This window comes from Brachionichthys hirsutus, chromosome 8 (genome assembly GCF_040956055.1).
Source record: "Brachionichthys hirsutus isolate HB-005 chromosome 8, CSIRO-AGI_Bhir_v1, whole genome shotgun sequence".
Taxonomy (NCBI): Eukaryota; Metazoa; Chordata; class Actinopteri; order Lophiiformes; family Brachionichthyidae; genus Brachionichthys; species Brachionichthys hirsutus.
The window spans coordinates 2,916,839-2,935,236 of NC_090904.1; the positions used below are offsets into that span (position 1 = coordinate 2,916,839).

The window sequence follows — 18,398 nt, forward strand, 5'->3', positions numbered from 1 at the left end:
TCACACATGATAAACATTTTTCAAGTGAAAGCTCAGATTGCAAAGCATGCAGTCACACTAACCACACATATATACAGGATTGAGTTTCATAGAAGACATAAAAATGTGGCGTTGCTGCATGAAATCCTTTTTTTTATAAGGCATGTAGGCTTCTCAGTTTGAATTTCACGGTTTTAAAGCTGGAAAGATGGATCACAGCACTGAGGTCAGAGCTGTGAGAATGTTGCGTGATGACTAACTTTAGAGTGCATTAAAATCAATATGCAGCCTCTGTTGCATGGAAGGCGTGGGTTGTATTTTCCAGTAAACAAACAAACAAGGCTTACCGTATTCTCTTCATATCAGAAAAGTACGCAGGACCTGGGCTGAGGCTGTTTGCTTTCTATACTGGATTAGAAGACAAAACAATTAAAGAGAAACGAATCAGAAGGGCTAACACACACAATGAACGCCACAGCCACATATGTCATGCAAAAGCTTCTCGAGCAACATACATAATCAACTTCACAGATCATTTGGCAGATCAACACATCTATAACTGTAATGTAAATTGCCATTACAAAAATGATTACGTGGAAGGGAAGCCGAGTGGCTTTTTTTTAATGCTGGGGACGGCTTGCCAGGATAGATCCCGTTGCAGGCTGCTTTGCTCTTACCATATATGTGTGCGGTTCATTTTCAAGATCCACCAATAGGGAAGATTACTCCTAAAGTCCAGACCCTTTCCCAACATATGCTGGAGCATGTATACAACTAAAAATAAAAATACTTTCTGGCACAGTATGTTTTATTTTCAGTGGGGAGCCGGGGGGGGGGCGACAGCATTTTAAATTTGAAGAGAAACATTTGAGCTGTAGTATTTCGCAGAATTATGGAGAAAGTCAGCCTGAAGCCTCTCAATCTATTCACATGAAAACATTAACATGTAACAAAAAGTGTGTTGTTTCATCATTGTGCTGCTGGGTGGTGCAGTGTATGATGACTTTGGAGCAATAATCTTCATACCACCCCAAATTTAGACAAATGTCGTGATTCAAATGTTGAACTGCGCTGTTGAAATACAATTGCTTGATCTTAAGGGCATATGCACTTAGATTTGCTCTGAATTCAACCATTCAAAGGAAGTGTTTCAGCTGTTCAGCAAAACAATTATATATATGTATATATGGAAATGCTGTGTGATACATGTAGCAATCATGAGCAATAGCAACATCAGGAAGAGCGAATATGACAAGCTGGAGAAATACCAAATGCTGAAGGAAGAGCTGGAGAGAATGTGGGGAGTGAAGGCAACAGTGGTGCCAGTAGTGATCGGGGGCACTCAGGACAGTGACCCCCACGCTGGGCGAATGGCTGCAGCAGATACATGACGTAGTGAGGGAGGGAGTATTGGGAGGACGATGCAAAGGACTGAGCACTAAGCATTGTGATTCACGCACATTATTTAAGGCAGCAACAACAACCTCAAACTCTGATGAGTCATCACCGATTTGCCGTGCCTGTCTGCGGTTGCTTCATCCTTCATACTCTTCTGTTGCAGGACCTCTGAGTCAGCAGAGCTTGACAGGAAGTCAGGATGTCAAAGGTGACTGACCAAACTGCCACTGGGCAGGCAGGTATGTACACTGAGATGGACGCCCTCTCTGTTTCAGCCAGTCACGGGCTTATTATTGCAACTGTTTGCTCTTATTGGGATCTTCTTGACATATCAAACTAAAATTTACACAAAATGAAGATTGAAGACGGAATTATTTTCAAGAAACACCCGGAAGACAGGAAGCTCGTCACCTCGTGAAAATTGGTGTCGGTGGAAGAGCTCCAAATAATGAGTGTGGTTTTGCATCGTCCAAGACGTCAAGAAAATTCAGCAAAGCCCATCGGATTCAAAAAGACAATGGATTCTACTTTTTTTTGTGGCTGAAAAATGAGCAGATGTGCCAAGATACAACTTCTTCACGAGTGGATCTGAAGAAGCGCACCCCGCTGCAAGCTTTTGGTTGCATTATGAAGTATGATCTACTTAGCCGTTTTTATCCATCCATCCATTTCCTTGTAGACATGATTGCAATCAGCTTGTCGGCAGCTGCATACCCGCCTTGTGGGTTGCAGGAGCCTATCCCATCTTACAAAGCGGGACAGGCAGGGTACACCCTGGACGTGACGCCAGCACGTCGCAGGTTCACACATAGACGAACGAACAACAAATCACACACACACACACACACACCTATGGACAATTCGGAGTGATCAATTCACCTAAGCTGCATGTTTTTTCGGAGGTGGGAGAAAGTCGGAGAACCTGGAAGAAACCCGATGCAGACACAGGGAGAACATGCAAACTCCACACGAAATGAGTTGCACCTGGAACATTCTCGCTGTGAGGCAACAGTGCGACCCACTGCGCCACCATGTTTATGAGAAGATGAAATTAAGTGTAATGTTGTTTTCGTTCCAGTTTCCAACCACATCCCTAAAGTTTCTCTCACGCATTGCAGAGGATCATCCTGAGATGTCAGCTATGAGAAAAAGGCCGATGCACGCGTCCAGCATTCATGTGTTGTTGCAGCAGCATACTGCTAGCATATACTGTATTATATTTTGTCTGATTAATCGTGTTTGTGGTTGTTTGCAGTTTCGTAGTGTCTGTGCCTCCCCCGTCCGTGGGTTGCACTGTTTATTGTGGTGTTGTGTGTTTACTGTGTCCATAATCCTTGTCCAAAGTTCCAACCTGGTGCCTTTGTCAGGATTAATATTTACCTGTCCTGTCATCTCCTGCTGTCATGTTGCGTGTTAAGTCGACGGTTCTGAGGGAGTTCACCTGGATGACAAAGGTATGCGAGCAAAGAGGAAATCTACCTCCACATGACTCATCTTGTTCAGTGCATGACTCCATGTTGGGTGAGTTGCATGCGGTCTTCATCACTCAGTGAAAGATACCATCCCGATTGGATGATTCTACTTTCGGTGTCACAATACCGTACATTTCCTTTGTGCCATTCACAACATTCTTTGTATGATGCCATGCTGTAATTGTCTTGTCTGTTTTATTTTGGGGGCAATTTTACTATAATCCTGTACAGAATTGGTGACTTTAATTTTGAATAATTGAATTTGCTCTATGAGAGGTCATTCACATTTGGTGGCATGATCCTTTAAAATCAAGCCAATATGACTATCACACTGTTAACCCCTTAAAATCCAATCTTAAGCATCCAATTGCTTTCAGATTTCAAATAGAAAAACAAACAAACCGAAAACAATAATAATAGTCAAAATAACAATAATAATAATATTAACAAAACATGCCCGAAAAGGAGTAGGATGAAGCATTAGCTTATTTAAACCTACCCATTCTCCACTACTCAATAAACCATATCCCTAACATACATCGAATGCATATCTACAGAAAATAGAAAATAAAAATAGTTATTAAACATCTATTATTATTATTATTATTTATTTTTTTTATAGAAAATAATTAGAAAATTAACCCGATATATCCACAAAATAGAAAATAAAGTAAACAAATATATTTACAAAAAATAGAAATAAAAAGAGTAAATTATTAATTCATAAATCATCTGTGAAAACACCCGATTGTTAAAGCCCTTCTTCCTCACTGCATCTTCATTCCCAGGTCATCATTAGCCAGAATCACCTGCAATACCTTCAATTCTCATGCTTAGAAGAATGTATTTTATGGCCTATATTTTTGATTTGTCTAATTGTCCATTATTGTTTTATTTGATCAGGCATCAGGAAGAAGTCTAAAGTGCCTGGCGTCATGATAACACAGTTCATGGAGGAACTTCCAGAGGGAATGTCTACTCCAGATTTCACCCGCAAACCCATTGCTCTAACCATTCAAGAAGGCAAGTGTCATGTCTCTGAGAGACAGACTACAGCATCTCCCATCACAGTTGTCAGAATGAATCTTTGCTGTTTGCAAAAGGGGTTTCTGTCCCCAAATAAAAAGACTTGGGTATTTGCAAAACACCTTCTTCTGTATAAGATCAGGAAGCATCATCACTTTGATTTTTCGTACCTCCCCCGGCAAGAGACAAAAACAAGGTTGCTGTAATTGGCTATCTATTGATGAGATATACAAATTGATTTCCATCCATTGCCATGTGCAGAAGCTGACATCTGTTGCCATTCGCCATCCTGTAATATATTTAATCCATAGATTTTAAGTGAGCTGTCAACAATTTGCAATTTGGCACTGACACCATTATGTGAAGTAGCGCCCGAGGGAAAGCGAGGGAAAGCATACCGAGTAGCCAAATTAGAGCTCGGAACACAGAAAAAAATCAATTGGTAGTTCAGACATCCGCAAGTTTAAGTAGTGTGGTAATGTGACCTAATTCACTGGGGATGGATGGAATGGCAAGATACTTATTTTTTCAAATAAATGTGAAAATGCCACATTAATTTGCGGCATAGACTTTGTAGAAGTTATGCAAATAAAAGTTACAGGAAATGACGTCTTCGTCTCATATCTTTGCAGGTAAATTTGCAGTCTTTAAAGCAAAAGTGGTGGGCACGCCAACACCTACTGTAACATGGAGCCGAGCAAATGGAGAAATACATTTTCATTCTGATCTGTGCGTGCAAAAGTACGATGCAGAATCTCAGGAACATACAATTGAGGTAAGTTTCATTCGGCGCAGCTGAAGTATGCATGATGATGACATTCTATAATAACACCTGAAGGCATGGTCCAATCGAGTTTATAAAAAAGTCTACACAGACACAATGATGGAAAATAAGTAGTGATAGAAACGACTGCACAGACAGAAATGCTTCAATATCAATTTATGAAATATATTGATAAAAAAGCATTACAACTCCTATTTCATGCACAGTTTGCCAAATTAACATTTTCGTTTTAGTTTTTGGGAAAAAAATTAACGAAGGCTATTATTTTGAAATTGAATAGAACATTAATAGAACATAATTGGAAAAAGTAATGTAACCATGCTTGAATGTGTTTTAAAATTCAAAGTACTTTTAATGATGATACAAATGCTATTAATGCTTCATTTGCATTTCATTAGTTTCCTAAGGTTGCCCCAGAAGATGCAGACACCTACAAATGTTTTGCAACAAATGAATACGGGAGAGCCATTTGCACTGTAGTCTTGAATATTATTAAGGGTACGAGCCTTAAATTTGTTGAAATCAAATTCTTTGAAATAATCGCTGCATTCCATATCCATTGCTTAAGGTGGCATTTTGTGTTGGGGAAAAAAAGTAACGAATTATAATATGATTTTTATCTGCAGTTGGATTCTCCAAGAGCAAAGAACTTCAAAAGACACAAGCAGAAGGTGAGGTTAAAATTATTGTAAACCTTTTAAAGTTGCGTCTGAAGAGTGCAGTAAGGCACTGCTATTTGTACGGCTTGTACTTGATGTACTAAGTACAGACGAAGCTCGTGGTCATGGAAGTAAGGTTTTCTGGATGGGAAGCTTGCATGCAGACGCAGGGTTGGAACTGGGAAGGCAATCAGACTATGCCGAGAAGAGAGCAGTAGTTCCCCCTTGCAAAGGGAGAGCATCTTAGGGAGCAGTAGCAATAGAGGGCTAATTACAAAGCTGAGGCAGCAACAGGTTAGCAGAGTTGGTTCTGATGAGTGAATGCCTGAGCAGGGGCAGGTGGAGAGTCCAGGCTATGATATATTGATAGATATATAGATAGATAGATAGATAGATATATAGTCTAGTTTTTTTTTTGATACATGTTATATATACATTTGATACATGTTATAGAAAACAATTATTTTAAATAAGACCCAGTTCTAATTTATAAATTAGACCTAGTGTGGTTGTATAGGTGGCCAGTGCTTGTGTCGGGCCCAAACATGAAGGCAGCAGCCAATGGTCTGGTATTGACGTAGGACACAATGACCTGTGATGTAGCATCTGGGATGCTCTGCGACACCATTCAGAAAAGTCTAAAATAATACTCCAACCTGTTCCAAAGATGACCTGCAGGATGGTAACTATATTTGTGTGTGTGTACTCTATAAAAATATATGTTGCTTTAAATCAGCCCATTTTTATAAGCAAACCAGTACAACCACTAAAGTACTGAAGCATTTCACACCATCAGAAGGAACCTGCTCTTTTTTTTTAAAATACCACCATTAAAGACAAATCATGGCATTTTCATTGACTGAACCGATGCTTTTCATTCCACAGACGTAACAGACTTCAGAAAAAAACTAAAAAAACGGTGAGTAAAGAACTGCACACCTTATGTATATATATATTATTATTCCTCCAAAACGCTTGCGCAGCGCATAATGAAGTGTATCAATGTGCAGTAATTTTGATGGAACGCGTGATGGAAAGCCAATGGAGCCAGAGGAGAAGGTGTGGGAAATTCTCCTCAGTGCAGACAAGAAAGATTACGAGCGCATCTGTGCTGAATATAACATCAAAGATTTCCGTGGCATGCTGAAGAGGCTCAGTGAAATGAAGCGGGAAAGGGAGGTGGAGATTGCAGAGGTACATAGCTTTTGTATCCGCTTTTAATTCCATCTCATTCCATGTACTTTCGAGTCAGACTCATTATTTTTTAGCAATTTAGTGGTGTTCTTTATTTCTGCTGTAGTTTGTCACACAAATCAGTGCACTCAAACATATCGAGGTCAATGATGATGACTGTGCAACAATTGAGCTGGACATGGACCTGAAGGACCCGAGCAGTAAAATCTTCCTATACAAGGTAAGGTATTACTTATTATTAACTAGACTAATTCCTGCTACATTTCTTTTTCATTTTTAATTGTTTGGTAAAAATGCCCCTTTGTTACGCAGGATGGCATCATGGTTCCATTTACCAAAGAAGAGAGCGACGCAATGAGGCATAGCTTGAAACAAGTCGGCAAGAAATATGTCTTCACAATTAGAAACCTAGGTTTAGGGGATGCTGGAATTTACTCTGTGGATGTTGAGGGCATCAACGTCTTTTCGACAGACTTCAGAGGTATGAATCTGACTCTAAAGATCAAATCACATATGAAAGGATGGCTAATACACTGTTGTTTTTTATGATTCTATATTTGTAATTGTATTTAAGTGCTCCAGCCACTAGAGACCCCAAACAGAAAAAAATAAATCCCAGAAATGTGTGTATGATACATTGATTATTGAATGATCTCTCACCATTTCCTTTATCTTGTTCTGTGTCTGTTTTTACCTGCAGTACAAGAAGTTGACTTTGCTCTAAAAATGCAAGAGGTTAAGGCCGCAGAGCGAGAGGATGCGCTCTTTCAGTGTGTCCTGACAGCGCCTATGGATCAGATCAAATGGTTTGGGAAAAGCTCTCCTCTGTCAAATAGTGACAAACATGAAATCACTGTGTCTGAAGATAAGCTTATCCACAAGTTGATTGTGCGCGACTGTTTGCCTTTGGATGGCGGCATTTATGCTGCTGTGGCGGGAATCAAATCCTGCAATGCCTGGCTTATAGTTGAAGGTGAGAAAAGCCTTGTATGCTTCAACTGGAGAGAACCAATGCTGTAGTTGAAACCTGTAGTTGGATGAATAACAGTGGAATATAATATTTTGTGGCCAAGCTCCTTTGGCACCATTTATTTTCTTACAGTGAATCTAAGTCTTGCAATTCTCTTGTTATTTGTTTTTTTTTTCAAGTTGACAAAGATCCGTCCAACAAGGGCAAGAAGGCAGCTCGCAAGACAACTGTAGCTGGAGGGGGCAACGATGAAGATCTAATGAGAATAGCTAAGGAGCAGCAAGAAAAATATCAGAAGGAAATGGAGGAAAAAATGGAAATTGCCAAGAAGGCTCAAACAGAAAAAGAAGCTGCAGGAGCTGCTGCCCGAGCAGAGGCTGAAGCAGCGAAAAAAGAAGCCACTGATATGAAGGCAAAGTCTAAAAGGGCTGCAGCTGGCAAGGATGGAGCTGCAATGAAACGGAAGAAAAAACACACTGGTGCAGCTGTAGGTGCTGGCTCTGCTGGGGGTGGAGTCGCTGGCTCTGCCAGTGGCCCTTCTGGTGGCATCGGTGGTGCTGCTGGTGGCGCCGGTGGAGTCGCTGGTGCTGCCGGTGCAGAGGTTGATGCAATTGATGGTGGCAAAGGTGCTGGTGCGAATGAAGGAACTGGAGTTGGTGGTGTAGCAGGTGGTGAAGGTGGCAGCGGAGAGGGAAGTGGAGCTGCAGCTAAAGGTGGCGATGGCGGCATCGCTGGGGATGGGGCTGTGGGTGGTGAAGGTGAAGGAGAAGATGATTTTGAGGAAGGGGAAGAGGATTCCTTTGAAGATTCTGATGAGGAAATTGAGGGAGAGGCCAAAAGAGATGGAGACGTAGATGGAGGAGAAGCAACACGCAAGAAACGCGTGAGAGAAGGTCCACTTGTTCCAGATACAGTAATAGGTAAGATTTCATTAGAAGAAGCATTGCATATCGTGAAACTAATTTTTGATGACGAACTGATAATAATTTTATTCAGAGGAAGCATGAAGAAGGCCAGTATGTGTGTATATAGTTAATGTTCATCATGATCAAGTAATCGTTAATTGTTTCGTTAATAATGAAATACCACATTTACAACTAATAGGTGATTTTGTTAATAAGAGAACTGCAGATCAATTGGCAAACATACGAGAATAGAGGATAGCATCTCAAAAACAGAACAAAACACTAAGATTTCCTACACAATCGTACGAATCACGTAACATACGTGTGGCACTGACCAAATTAAACAGCTTATACTTCACAAGCTTTAATCTGTTTGCTTTGCTAAATTTACAGTTATATAAAAGTGTCCCTGTAGCCCATGCAAATTTAAAATCAAGATTTAAGACATCAGACATCAAAGCTCAGAGACCAGACTTTTCCCTTCATTTAGAACTAAGTAGAATATTTTATTAAAAGTCAACAGATAGTTTAATTTGTCTTAACAGGCAAATGTACAACATCACCAGTCATTCTATTTGTTGCATGTGTTCTTCTGTAATGTGTCATGACAACAGAGCAATTTGGTCTGCAGCTATAGCGTTTGAAAAATGTGGCAAGGCATCAGCCAATCAGAAACACTCAGTGCTTCAGGCCACACCCCAATGTTTTGGGACAGAAAAACATTGTTTTATATTATCTCCTGTTTTTGTAGCTTTTCATCAAAGCAGAAGCAAAATAACACAGACACAATTTAAATATATGTATTTTCCTCTGTTTTTCAACCAAAAAAGTGTTTTAATAATTTTTTGGTACATAATGTGTCTTTTTGTATTTGTTGTATGTTTGTCGTATTTATTGCATGTCTGTTATTTATTAGATAACAAAAAAGGGTTAAGGTGACTTACCAACATAATATATTGTCTCTATGACAAGACATAAATCTCACAAACAATCATTAATTGGCAAAATGAAAAATAATCCTTGGGGGTAGTTTTGACATCATAATGACATGATGTGTTTCTGCTGACACTGCTGATGTGGTTTTCTTGCTGCATGCTGACACTTGCTGTTGTCACTGTTTTCCTTGCTGCTATTTGTAAGGCATATTCAACATCAAGTGAGAAACATTGGATTGATGATATAATTTTGAAGATATACCCCTAAAATGAAAAGCAAAGAAACACTGAGGGAAGCGGCGGCAGTGGTGTTAATGGCACCAGGCCAACTGCAGGCAGTGAAACTGGTGAGCGTGCAGACGTTGGTGCACCAGCAGACGCTGGTAAGCATTCGAGCCATGAACGGCAGGGCCCGTTGATCGTGGAGACAGTTAGTGGTAAGATTACTGGTTGCGGCGTGGTAAACACTATCGCTGAAAATAAGCAGATGGCTTTTGTGCTTAATTAGCATAAATGTGTGACTACTTAGCTGGATTTATCCTTTAGAGTGTGTTTAAAGAATGATCCATCAGGTTTGGTGGTCTACTGTTTATAGCACACCATGTAAAATGCATTCTTCAGTTGTATTAGTATAATTAATCTCTTGCTCTGTGCTTTGCAAACAATAACAACATTGTTTTTTTTTTTGTTTTTGTGTCTCTAGGCCCGAGGTTGGATATGAGCAGGGAATATATTGTGTCATATTTGTACTCACTTCTGTATCTCGTCTTTCGTTTGCATAGTATGCAAGTGTGAAAGTGTGTGTCTGATAATGCTTAAATGCACCTGTGCTCCATGTTAACAATTATGCTTGCTTTTTTAAACAATAATTCAGGATGTGTCGGCGCTTTTAGGTTAATTATTTAAAAGGTCAAATGCAAAACTTAACGGTCACATTCTTGATACAACAACTGCAACTTGTTGACATACTTTTTTTCCATTCACCAAGGACTCGTTGGTCTTGAATTCTGCATTTTAAGAGAGCATATTTCCAAATTAACTTAAGAGAAGATGAATATCTTGATGAGAACATTCTTATGAACTGTGCCAAGTCGACTGCAAACAAAATTGAAGAAGGCCAAGAAAACCAAGCAACATAAACAGACGACATTGTCATCGGGATTCACATAATCCCCAAATTCACTTTTCTTGCATCCCTATAGTCTCTTGAAATGATCATAACTGCATTTCAACAATGATGAAATATCATGATATATATTATCAGAAATAAGTGATGTTTAACGGTTTATGAAATGAGGTAAGTGTCTTTGAATTTAAAAAAAGAATAATTTTAATTGTAAGTCAACAAGTAGAAAAACTTGAAACAATTTGCAAGTGACTGTAGGCTGTTATCTCTGTGCATCCCCTGACTGGCTGGCTGATAAATCCACAGACCCAGGAGTTCACTTTCATGCCGGGCTTTCCGACTGCAAAATCATTATTGGAGAAACAGCAGAGTTGGAGTGTAAACTGAGCAGTGAAGAATGTCAGGGAAGCTGGTACAAAGATGGAAATGAGGTAATACCAATGCCTTAATGTGTTATGTATTTATACGTTCAGGTGACGGTCTATTTGTTGTGCTACAGTAATGTATGCCCCCCCCCTCCCCAGATTAAATCAAATGAGGGTATGACCATTTCAAAGGAGGGAAGTTTCCACAGGCTTAAGATTCACAAAGTAACAGAAGAATATGCTGGGACATATAAATTTGAGGCTGATGGACGGAAGACAGAGAGCTTAATTGTTGTGGAAGGTAAAAGCCTCCGACTTGGGGCAGTTATTTTCTTACATAAATGGGCTGCATCTCTCAATAGAGAATACCTGCAAGTGATGGTTGTGATGATAGTAGATTTTTAAGCTATACATATATATAATATGTAAAGACAGCATGAGACATATCATCTGCATCAACTGTTCTGTCACCATCACAGATCCACCAAGATTTTATACCGATGACCTGGAGGCCTTTAAAAAGCCTGTGACTGTGAAGAAAGGACAAAAAACAACTTTCAAATTAGCTTATATTGGACGGGAGCCTATGAAAGTTCAGTGGTACCTCGATGGCGAGGAGCTTTCGGACGAAGCGAATATCAAGGTCGAGCGCCTCGACGGTTACAGCCGACTGATGCTGAACAAACTGCAGCGCAAGGACAGCGGCGAAGTAAAGATGAAACTCAAAAATGAGTTTGGCACTCTTGAGGCTGTCAGCCAGCTCGTGGTACTGGGTGTGTATCTAAACATTTTATACAGAATTTAATATATAATAGTATTGTCCTGCAATGCCAGGGCAGTGTTAGCATTGTATGATATCCAATAGATTATTTTGGTTTTAAACAGATAAACCCTCTCCACCTATGGGACCTCTGGAGATTGTTGACGCCTCCTCTTCTGCAATTGAATTTAAGTGGAGGCCTCCAAAAGACAGTGGTGGCTGCAAGATAGACAACTATATCCTCGAACGCCAACAAGTTGGCCGTAACACCTGGAAGAAGGTGGGACCGATCGGCTCAGAGGCCACGTACAAGGACTCGGATGTCGACCACGGCAAGAGGTACTGTTATCGCATCAGGGTGGAGACTGAAATGGGGACCAGCGAGCTGATGGAAACGGAGGACATTCAAGCTGGAACAAAAGGTAAAGTCAGAGCCGTGTTATGAAAACCTGTCAGTCCAGGTCAGTCACAGAAACAACAATAAAACAGTGATATACATACATTCACAGCAAAGTTCACTTCAATTGTCCAAATCCTTGTAGAACAGCTTTGAGGAGGGACAGAAATCAGCGCGGCGCTCTTTCAGTGTCGCACAATCCAGTTTCTAATGCCGCCCCTAAACTGCTCCACAAATGAGACAGGATTTTCAGTCAGCTATCTGACATGAGGAGCTGAAATAATTTATCCTCAAGAAACGGGGGAAGCGTATTCATCTTATTATAGAAATTATATATAGAAAAAGGACAATCAATTTCAGATCTTCATTTCATTTATTTTTATACAGCATACGCTGGACCTCCATCAACACCGAAAATTGTCAGCGCTTTCAAGGACTGCATCAAACTGTCATGGTCTCCTCCAGCCGACGATGGCGGTAGCGGCATATTGGGATACAACCTCGAGAAGCGCAAGAAGGGCAGCAACCTGTGGGGTCCAGTCAACCCACCCGAACAGATGATCAGAGGTCGCACGATTCTTCACTATCATGTTCTGACAGTCTTTCGCAACACAATGTTGAAGGGTTAATGTTCTGGTATACGTTTCCGGTACAGCGAAGGGATTTGCAGTAAAAGACGTGGTTGAGGGCATGGAGTACGAATTCCGTGTCTCAGCGATCAATAACTCTGGAGCTGGTGAATTTAGCACGCCGTCTGAGTTTGTGCCCGCCAGAGACCCTAAAAGTAGGTGGGACTATCACGCGTTGGTTTATCAACGCTTCACATTGCAGGACTGAACATGAATCCTGTGTTCCAGAGCCTCCTGGTAAGGTCCTGGACTTCAAAGTGACAGATTCTACCTACACCACTCTGTCGCTGTCCTGGACCCAGCCCAAGGAGATCCAGGACGTTCAGGACGAAGCCAAGGGATATTTTCTCGAGATCAGACCTGCAGAAAATACCGAATGGGATCGCTGCAATTCAAATGCAATCACCATGAATTCCTTTACAGTCAAAGGCTTGAAGTCAATGGCGATGTACTGGGTGAGAATCACTGCCACTAATGACGGAGGAGATGGGGAGATACAAGAGCTGGATAATTACATCCTTGCAATGCCCCCTCCTGGTAAGAAATTTACTTCAAAGTCACTTCGATTGAACTCCACTGTTAATCCACTATGCCTATAATCTACAGCAGACTACGGCGCACATGCAGGGACTCTATGACTTGAGTTTTAGTTGCATGATAAATGAGTTGACGGAATGTATGGATTTAAAAACTGACGTGAACAAATCATTTAAGAAAAGAAAAGCAGGACCTGTCATAAAAATGCTGACGTAACGATTCATAGACACGCTACAAACCCAACTTAGATCTTCAGTGGTATGGAAGTGGGTTTAGAAAAAAAGTGATTTGTTCGACTATTATTAGAGCAAAGGTGGCAATGCAATAGCAAACATAGTAACGGACAATTCACCAAAACAACAACAACAACAACAAAGAAAATAACTTTTGTCTACTCCTATTTTTATAATAACCATCATAATCCTGTGTGCATGAAAACTGTTTTTTTGTTGCACTTCACATTAAAGAAAACTGCTCATCCCGATTTCCTCGTAGTGAGACCACGTTTTACGGATGCCAAAATCAAGAGTTTCATGGTTGTGAGAGCAGGAAATGCCGCAAGATTCAACATCAACTTTCAGGTAATGTAGGAAATAATAATGGTAATGTATATAAATTACTTCACAGACAGCATATTGCTTTGTACTTTTTTTACATGAATGTCTCTATTGCCTTGGTATTTTTCAATAGTCCTGGATTTCATGTGACAGATATATCTTCATTATTGTAGCAAAATAAACAAATCTCAATTATTTGTAGCTTTTCTCAGTTCTAACAATCGCCTGCTTATGCCGTTTATTGCTCTGCTCCCTCCCTCTACTGTTGCTGACATCTTCTTGCTAAAGGATCATCTGTAGCTCACTGTGGCTCTTGCTCGTGGCGACAGGTTAACTCAAATGAAACTAGAAAGAAATAAAGATGAAAAGCCCTCCCCAAAAAATCAAAAACTCCAATTGCAATGACAATGGTTATACAATAGCATAAAAAAGTCTTACAAGAAATCTGATAAATATATCTTCACATTCATTGAAGGCTTCTCCTTGGCCTGACATTACCTGGCAGAAAGATGGAGTGCCAGTGTCTAAAAAGGTAACGATCAGCAACACAGAGGGAACGTCCCAGCTCCTGATTACTTCCGCTGAGCGCTCAGACACCGGCATCTACACAATCATTGTCAAGAACGTTGTAGGTCAAGAAACAATCAGCATTGAAATTAGAGTCACAGGTGAGTTTGGGGAAAAAATATACTTGGCCATCAGTCTTTTTTAATTCATCATATTCTATGTACTGAATGGTGTATTTTAATTCCAGATGAGCCCAAGCCACCGGGTCCTGTGGAGCTTGATGAAAACGTACCTGGGACAGTGACCCTTTCATGGAGCCCGTCTCCCGATGAGAAGCGTGACGACAGGCTGCACTACATGGTTGCGAAACGTGACTCAAATAAAAGGAAATGGCACACAGTTGCAGATCATATCTTCAACAATCGATTCACCGCCTGCAACATAATGCCAGGCCGAGAATACCATTTCAGAGTCTATGCAAAGAACGACATCGGGTCCTCTAAACCCTCAGAGTCACCAAAGTGGCAGATTTCTACAAAGAAAGGTATGCGCACATGTTTACATCCCACAGGTTGTATTTCTTAAAGTCAATCAGGAATAGCCTTTTTCACTCGTGCAAAAACTATACTGACAAATTCTAATCAGGTATCTGTAGGAAGAATGGTGCACCATCTTTACGCTGCACAATTCCATCTGCATTGGTTAACACAAGCAATCCGGAACTTCCTTTTTCTGAGTTCAATTGACCATCAAAAGTGTGTGGATAGTCACAAATAGGGATGATCCGATCACTTGAACGGAAATCGGGCTTGATCGCTTGCAACCTGGCTGTTCAGACAGAAGTCGCATCGCAAAAGATCGGATACCGATCGGATTTAAGACCACATATACAAGTGGCCTGGGTCGCCTTTGAATAAATCGGATCTGTGTTGTTCAGACTGTCATGAAAAGATCAGATACAGGTCAAACAGGGGCAAAAACAAAATTGGATTTGGGTCACTTTAGGATGCTGTCTGAATGTAGCCTTAGAGACCGGGTGAGGAGCTCAGTCACCAGGGAGGAACTCTGAGTAGAGCCGCTGCTCCTCCACATTGAGAAGAGTCAGCTGAGGTGGCTGGGACATCTATTTCGGATGCCCCCTGGGAAGATGTTCCGGGCATGTCATGCCGGGAGGAGGCCTCGGGGAGAGACTATGTCTCTCAGCTGGCCTGGGAACACCTCTGAAGGACTGGACGACGTGTCTGAGGACAGGGAAGTCCCTGATGAGATTTGATACGATGAGACTTGTCTCTGCGACCCGGCCCGAGATAAAGCGGTGGAAGAGAGATGTATGGACTTCATAATGATCAATAATCAGCTACAGTCTATAATCCATCAGGCCGCATTGTTGGACCGCATTCTCCTTCTGGTTAGAATTCTAATTCAATGCAATGCATATCTTCTTTTTGTCCACAGAGAAGTTCACTGTCAAAGTGCCTGTAACAAAGGCCTGCAATCTCCAGTGCCTCCCCAAGTTCCTCCTGCCATTGAAACTGCACACTGCTCCTCAGGGTTATGAATGCTACATGAGCTGTGCGGTGAAAGGGGATCCGACGCCCCATGTGACGTGGCTCCGCGACAACGTCAGTCTGAATACCAACACCAACTACCACATCACCAACACCTGCGGTGTCTGTTCTCTGCTCATACTGAGAGTCGGGCCGAACGACACCGGGGAGTACAAGATCGTTGCTGAAAACTCTCTGGGGAGGGCCGAGTGCTCCACTAAACTGACAGTCAGAGGTAGATCTTTAAAGTTTTGATATGCATGGGGCCTATTGATAACCATTGAATATGAAAACAATAAATGCCTTTCGTTTGTCCCCCCCCCCAGAATAAATGGACACTGGAGATGGAAGAATTTGTCTAAAAGAGGGACAAAACCAAGTCTTTCAGCTTTGAAGACACTGAATTGTCCAAGTTAAACAAATGCAGAAAGTGATTTCATTTAATGTGATCTCACCAATGTCATTTTTTAGCTATAATAAAGTATTTGGTGAAGAAATCCCTTAAATTGACTGGATTTGTGAAACTCACTAGTCAGTATCGGGATATAAATGCTGCTGAACTAAAAGCTGCTAACAGTCTTCTTCGCTTTAATTTAAATTGTGCAGCCTCAATAAAATTGAAGCGTCAACACTCTTGTGCAATCTATATCAGAATAAACTGCATTTTAAAAGCAAAAAAGAATAATGAATTAAAGTGTGTAGCAAATTATTTATTTTAACATGCTGCATGATGTTTTTTTTCTGAAAGGACACAAACATGTTTTTGTGTTTGTTTGAATTCATGTATAATCTCAATAAAATCTCAAGTTTGACATACACATAAACAATTATCTAACATATTCTTACTGTAACAAAGTTCATGTTTTACATTACATTACAGGAAACCTAGCAACATTTTCAATGTAGTGAAAGTGTTTGTCTGAAGTGTATATTTCAATGTATTTTTGAATGCTGCATGTTTTCTGTTAAGAGAGCAGCTATTTTGGACATGTTCCGACCCAGTCGTCTACTCTAAGCCATCACAGCTTAGCCTTTATCAAACTCATTAAAATTGGTATGCTTGCCTATTTGTCCTGCTTCTACATCTACAACATCAACCTTGAAGACAAAAGGTTCTCTTTGAGGCCTAATATAAATTATCCCACCCACTAACAGGTGCTGTGATGAATAGACAGTCAGCGTTATTCACTTCACCTGTCAGAGGTATCTCTCAGGAACCCGTCTGGAACTTCCTGCTCTACCTAGCTCCACCCTCCTTTTCACTCACACTGCCCTGCCTGCCACACCCGTCATCAGCACATCCAAGTTACCTGTGCTGCTCAGGACACCTGCTGGTCATCTCCTCATCAGCCTCACAGTACATATACTCTCCCCAGTCATCGCCTCGTTTCCTACTTTCCGTTGTTGTTTTTTGACCTCGTGTCTACTGACCCCGCTTGCCTATTGGGTTCTGTTCTTCTCTTCGCCTGCCCCTTATCAATAATGTTGCTTCTCTGACTGATTATCTGCTTTCTGAACTATTGCACCTAATAAACTATACGCCTCTTGGACTTACCCCTGTTGTTGTTCTCTTTGGATCACCTGAGCTTACAGCAATGTTATGGCTGAAAAGACAACATTGACTGCTACTATTTGATCCGTATAAGAAAATGTGTTTGAGTTTTGTTTATATTAATTAATTACTTTATGTATTATATTTCATATTATTACAATTCTCAAGATTTGGTAAAAAAAAAAAAAACTAGAAAAGCTCTCAGAAGTGAATCAGAGTTTATGTGTATTTTTAACTAATTTTTGAATCCATAAATTGGAGTTTTAATGTTTAAATGTAATATTACTTCCTAACTTCATTCTGCATCCAACCCAGATCAAATTTGGTGGTAGGATAGAGATCCCCACCATACACGACTGTGTTAGATTCCATAAACATCGGTCAATAATAGATATTGAGTAACACAGTTACTGAAAATTTCAAACTGATACATAATCCAGGATCTATTTTGAATCATCACCAAAAATGCATAATCTGTTACTGGTAACATTCCAAATTACCAGAAAAAAAAACAAATATATTCAGTCAATTTGATCAGCTATATTCTTTCTTAATTCCAGAGCTGCTGCTCTGGGAGCGCCTTGCGAACGCGCACAGGGGAAATAAAGATCTGCCCTGATAAACCCATTTAGAGCTGTGGAAGCCACAGCTCAGCTTATTGTTCCTTCTTTGAAACACAGAGACACACACAAAGATTATTCTGAGAGCGCAGCAAAGCATTTTTTAAAGGTGTGTTAACACCAACATTAACAGATAATATAAATCCATCACATTTGTAAGACTACCACTTGCGATCTGACACCATGATTTTGTAGCAGATCGACCGGGGCCCACCTGAGGGTCCAGCGGAGGCTGTTGAAACCAGCTCATCTATCATTGTGATTAAACGGAAACCTCCCAAAGACTCTGCTGTCACCAACTACATCAGAGACAGCAGGCGAGACAGAGCCTGTGGAATAAACTTGGGGATGTGTCAGGCTGACAATACCCTTCTTCAGAAACAGGAATGTGACTCATGGAAATAAATACAACCACCACGTCTATGCCGAAAAACCCTGAGGAGCCGTGGAGACCGTTGATGGCATCATTGCTGGCATAA

At 40.7% G+C, this 18,398-nt stretch overlaps 1 protein-coding gene across 2 annotated transcripts; it reads left to right on the plus strand.

Moving 5' to 3' along the window:
- Positions 1-1,537: 1,537 nt before the first annotated feature.
- LOC137898144 (immunoglobulin-like and fibronectin type III domain-containing protein 1) lies at positions 1,538-17,301 on the plus strand. 2 transcript variants are annotated; one of them, XM_068742141.1, is made up of 23 exons: positions 1,538-1,616; positions 3,753-3,872; positions 4,508-4,650; positions 5,058-5,157; positions 5,286-5,330; positions 6,204-6,237; positions 6,329-6,512; positions 6,619-6,732; positions 6,825-6,993; positions 7,213-7,485; positions 7,662-8,402; positions 10,755-10,879; positions 10,973-11,114; positions 11,293-11,586; positions 11,699-11,995; positions 12,358-12,537; positions 12,626-12,754; positions 12,828-13,136; positions 13,632-13,717; positions 14,169-14,361; positions 14,448-14,744; positions 15,656-15,982; positions 16,074-17,301. In XM_068742141.1, exons 1-23 carry the CDS (start codon positions 1,577-1,579, stop codon positions 16,076-16,078), a joined length of 4,347 nt encoding a protein of 1,448 aa, XP_068598242.1. In that variant the 5' UTR covers positions 1,538-1,576; the 3' UTR covers positions 16,079-17,301. The 2 variants fall into 2 exon arrangements, with proteins under 2 accessions (XP_068598242.1, XP_068598243.1); XM_068742142.1 differs by lacking the exon at positions 1,538-1,616 and adding an exon at positions 2,877-2,898.
- Positions 17,302-18,398: the final 1,097 nt, after the last annotated feature.

Coding starts and splice junctions, on each gene's coding strand:
- LOC137898144 (XM_068742141.1), top strand. CDS start 1,577: ATGTCAAAGGTGACTGACCAAACTGCCACTGGGCAGGCAG. Junction 1,617..3,752: donor AACTGCCACTGGGCAGGCAG/GTATGTACACTG, acceptor TTATTTGATCAG/GCATCAGGAAGAAGTCTAAA. Junction 11,587..11,698: donor CAGCCAGCTCGTGGTACTGG/GTGTGTATCTAA, acceptor GGTTTTAAACAG/ATAAACCCTCTCCACCTATG.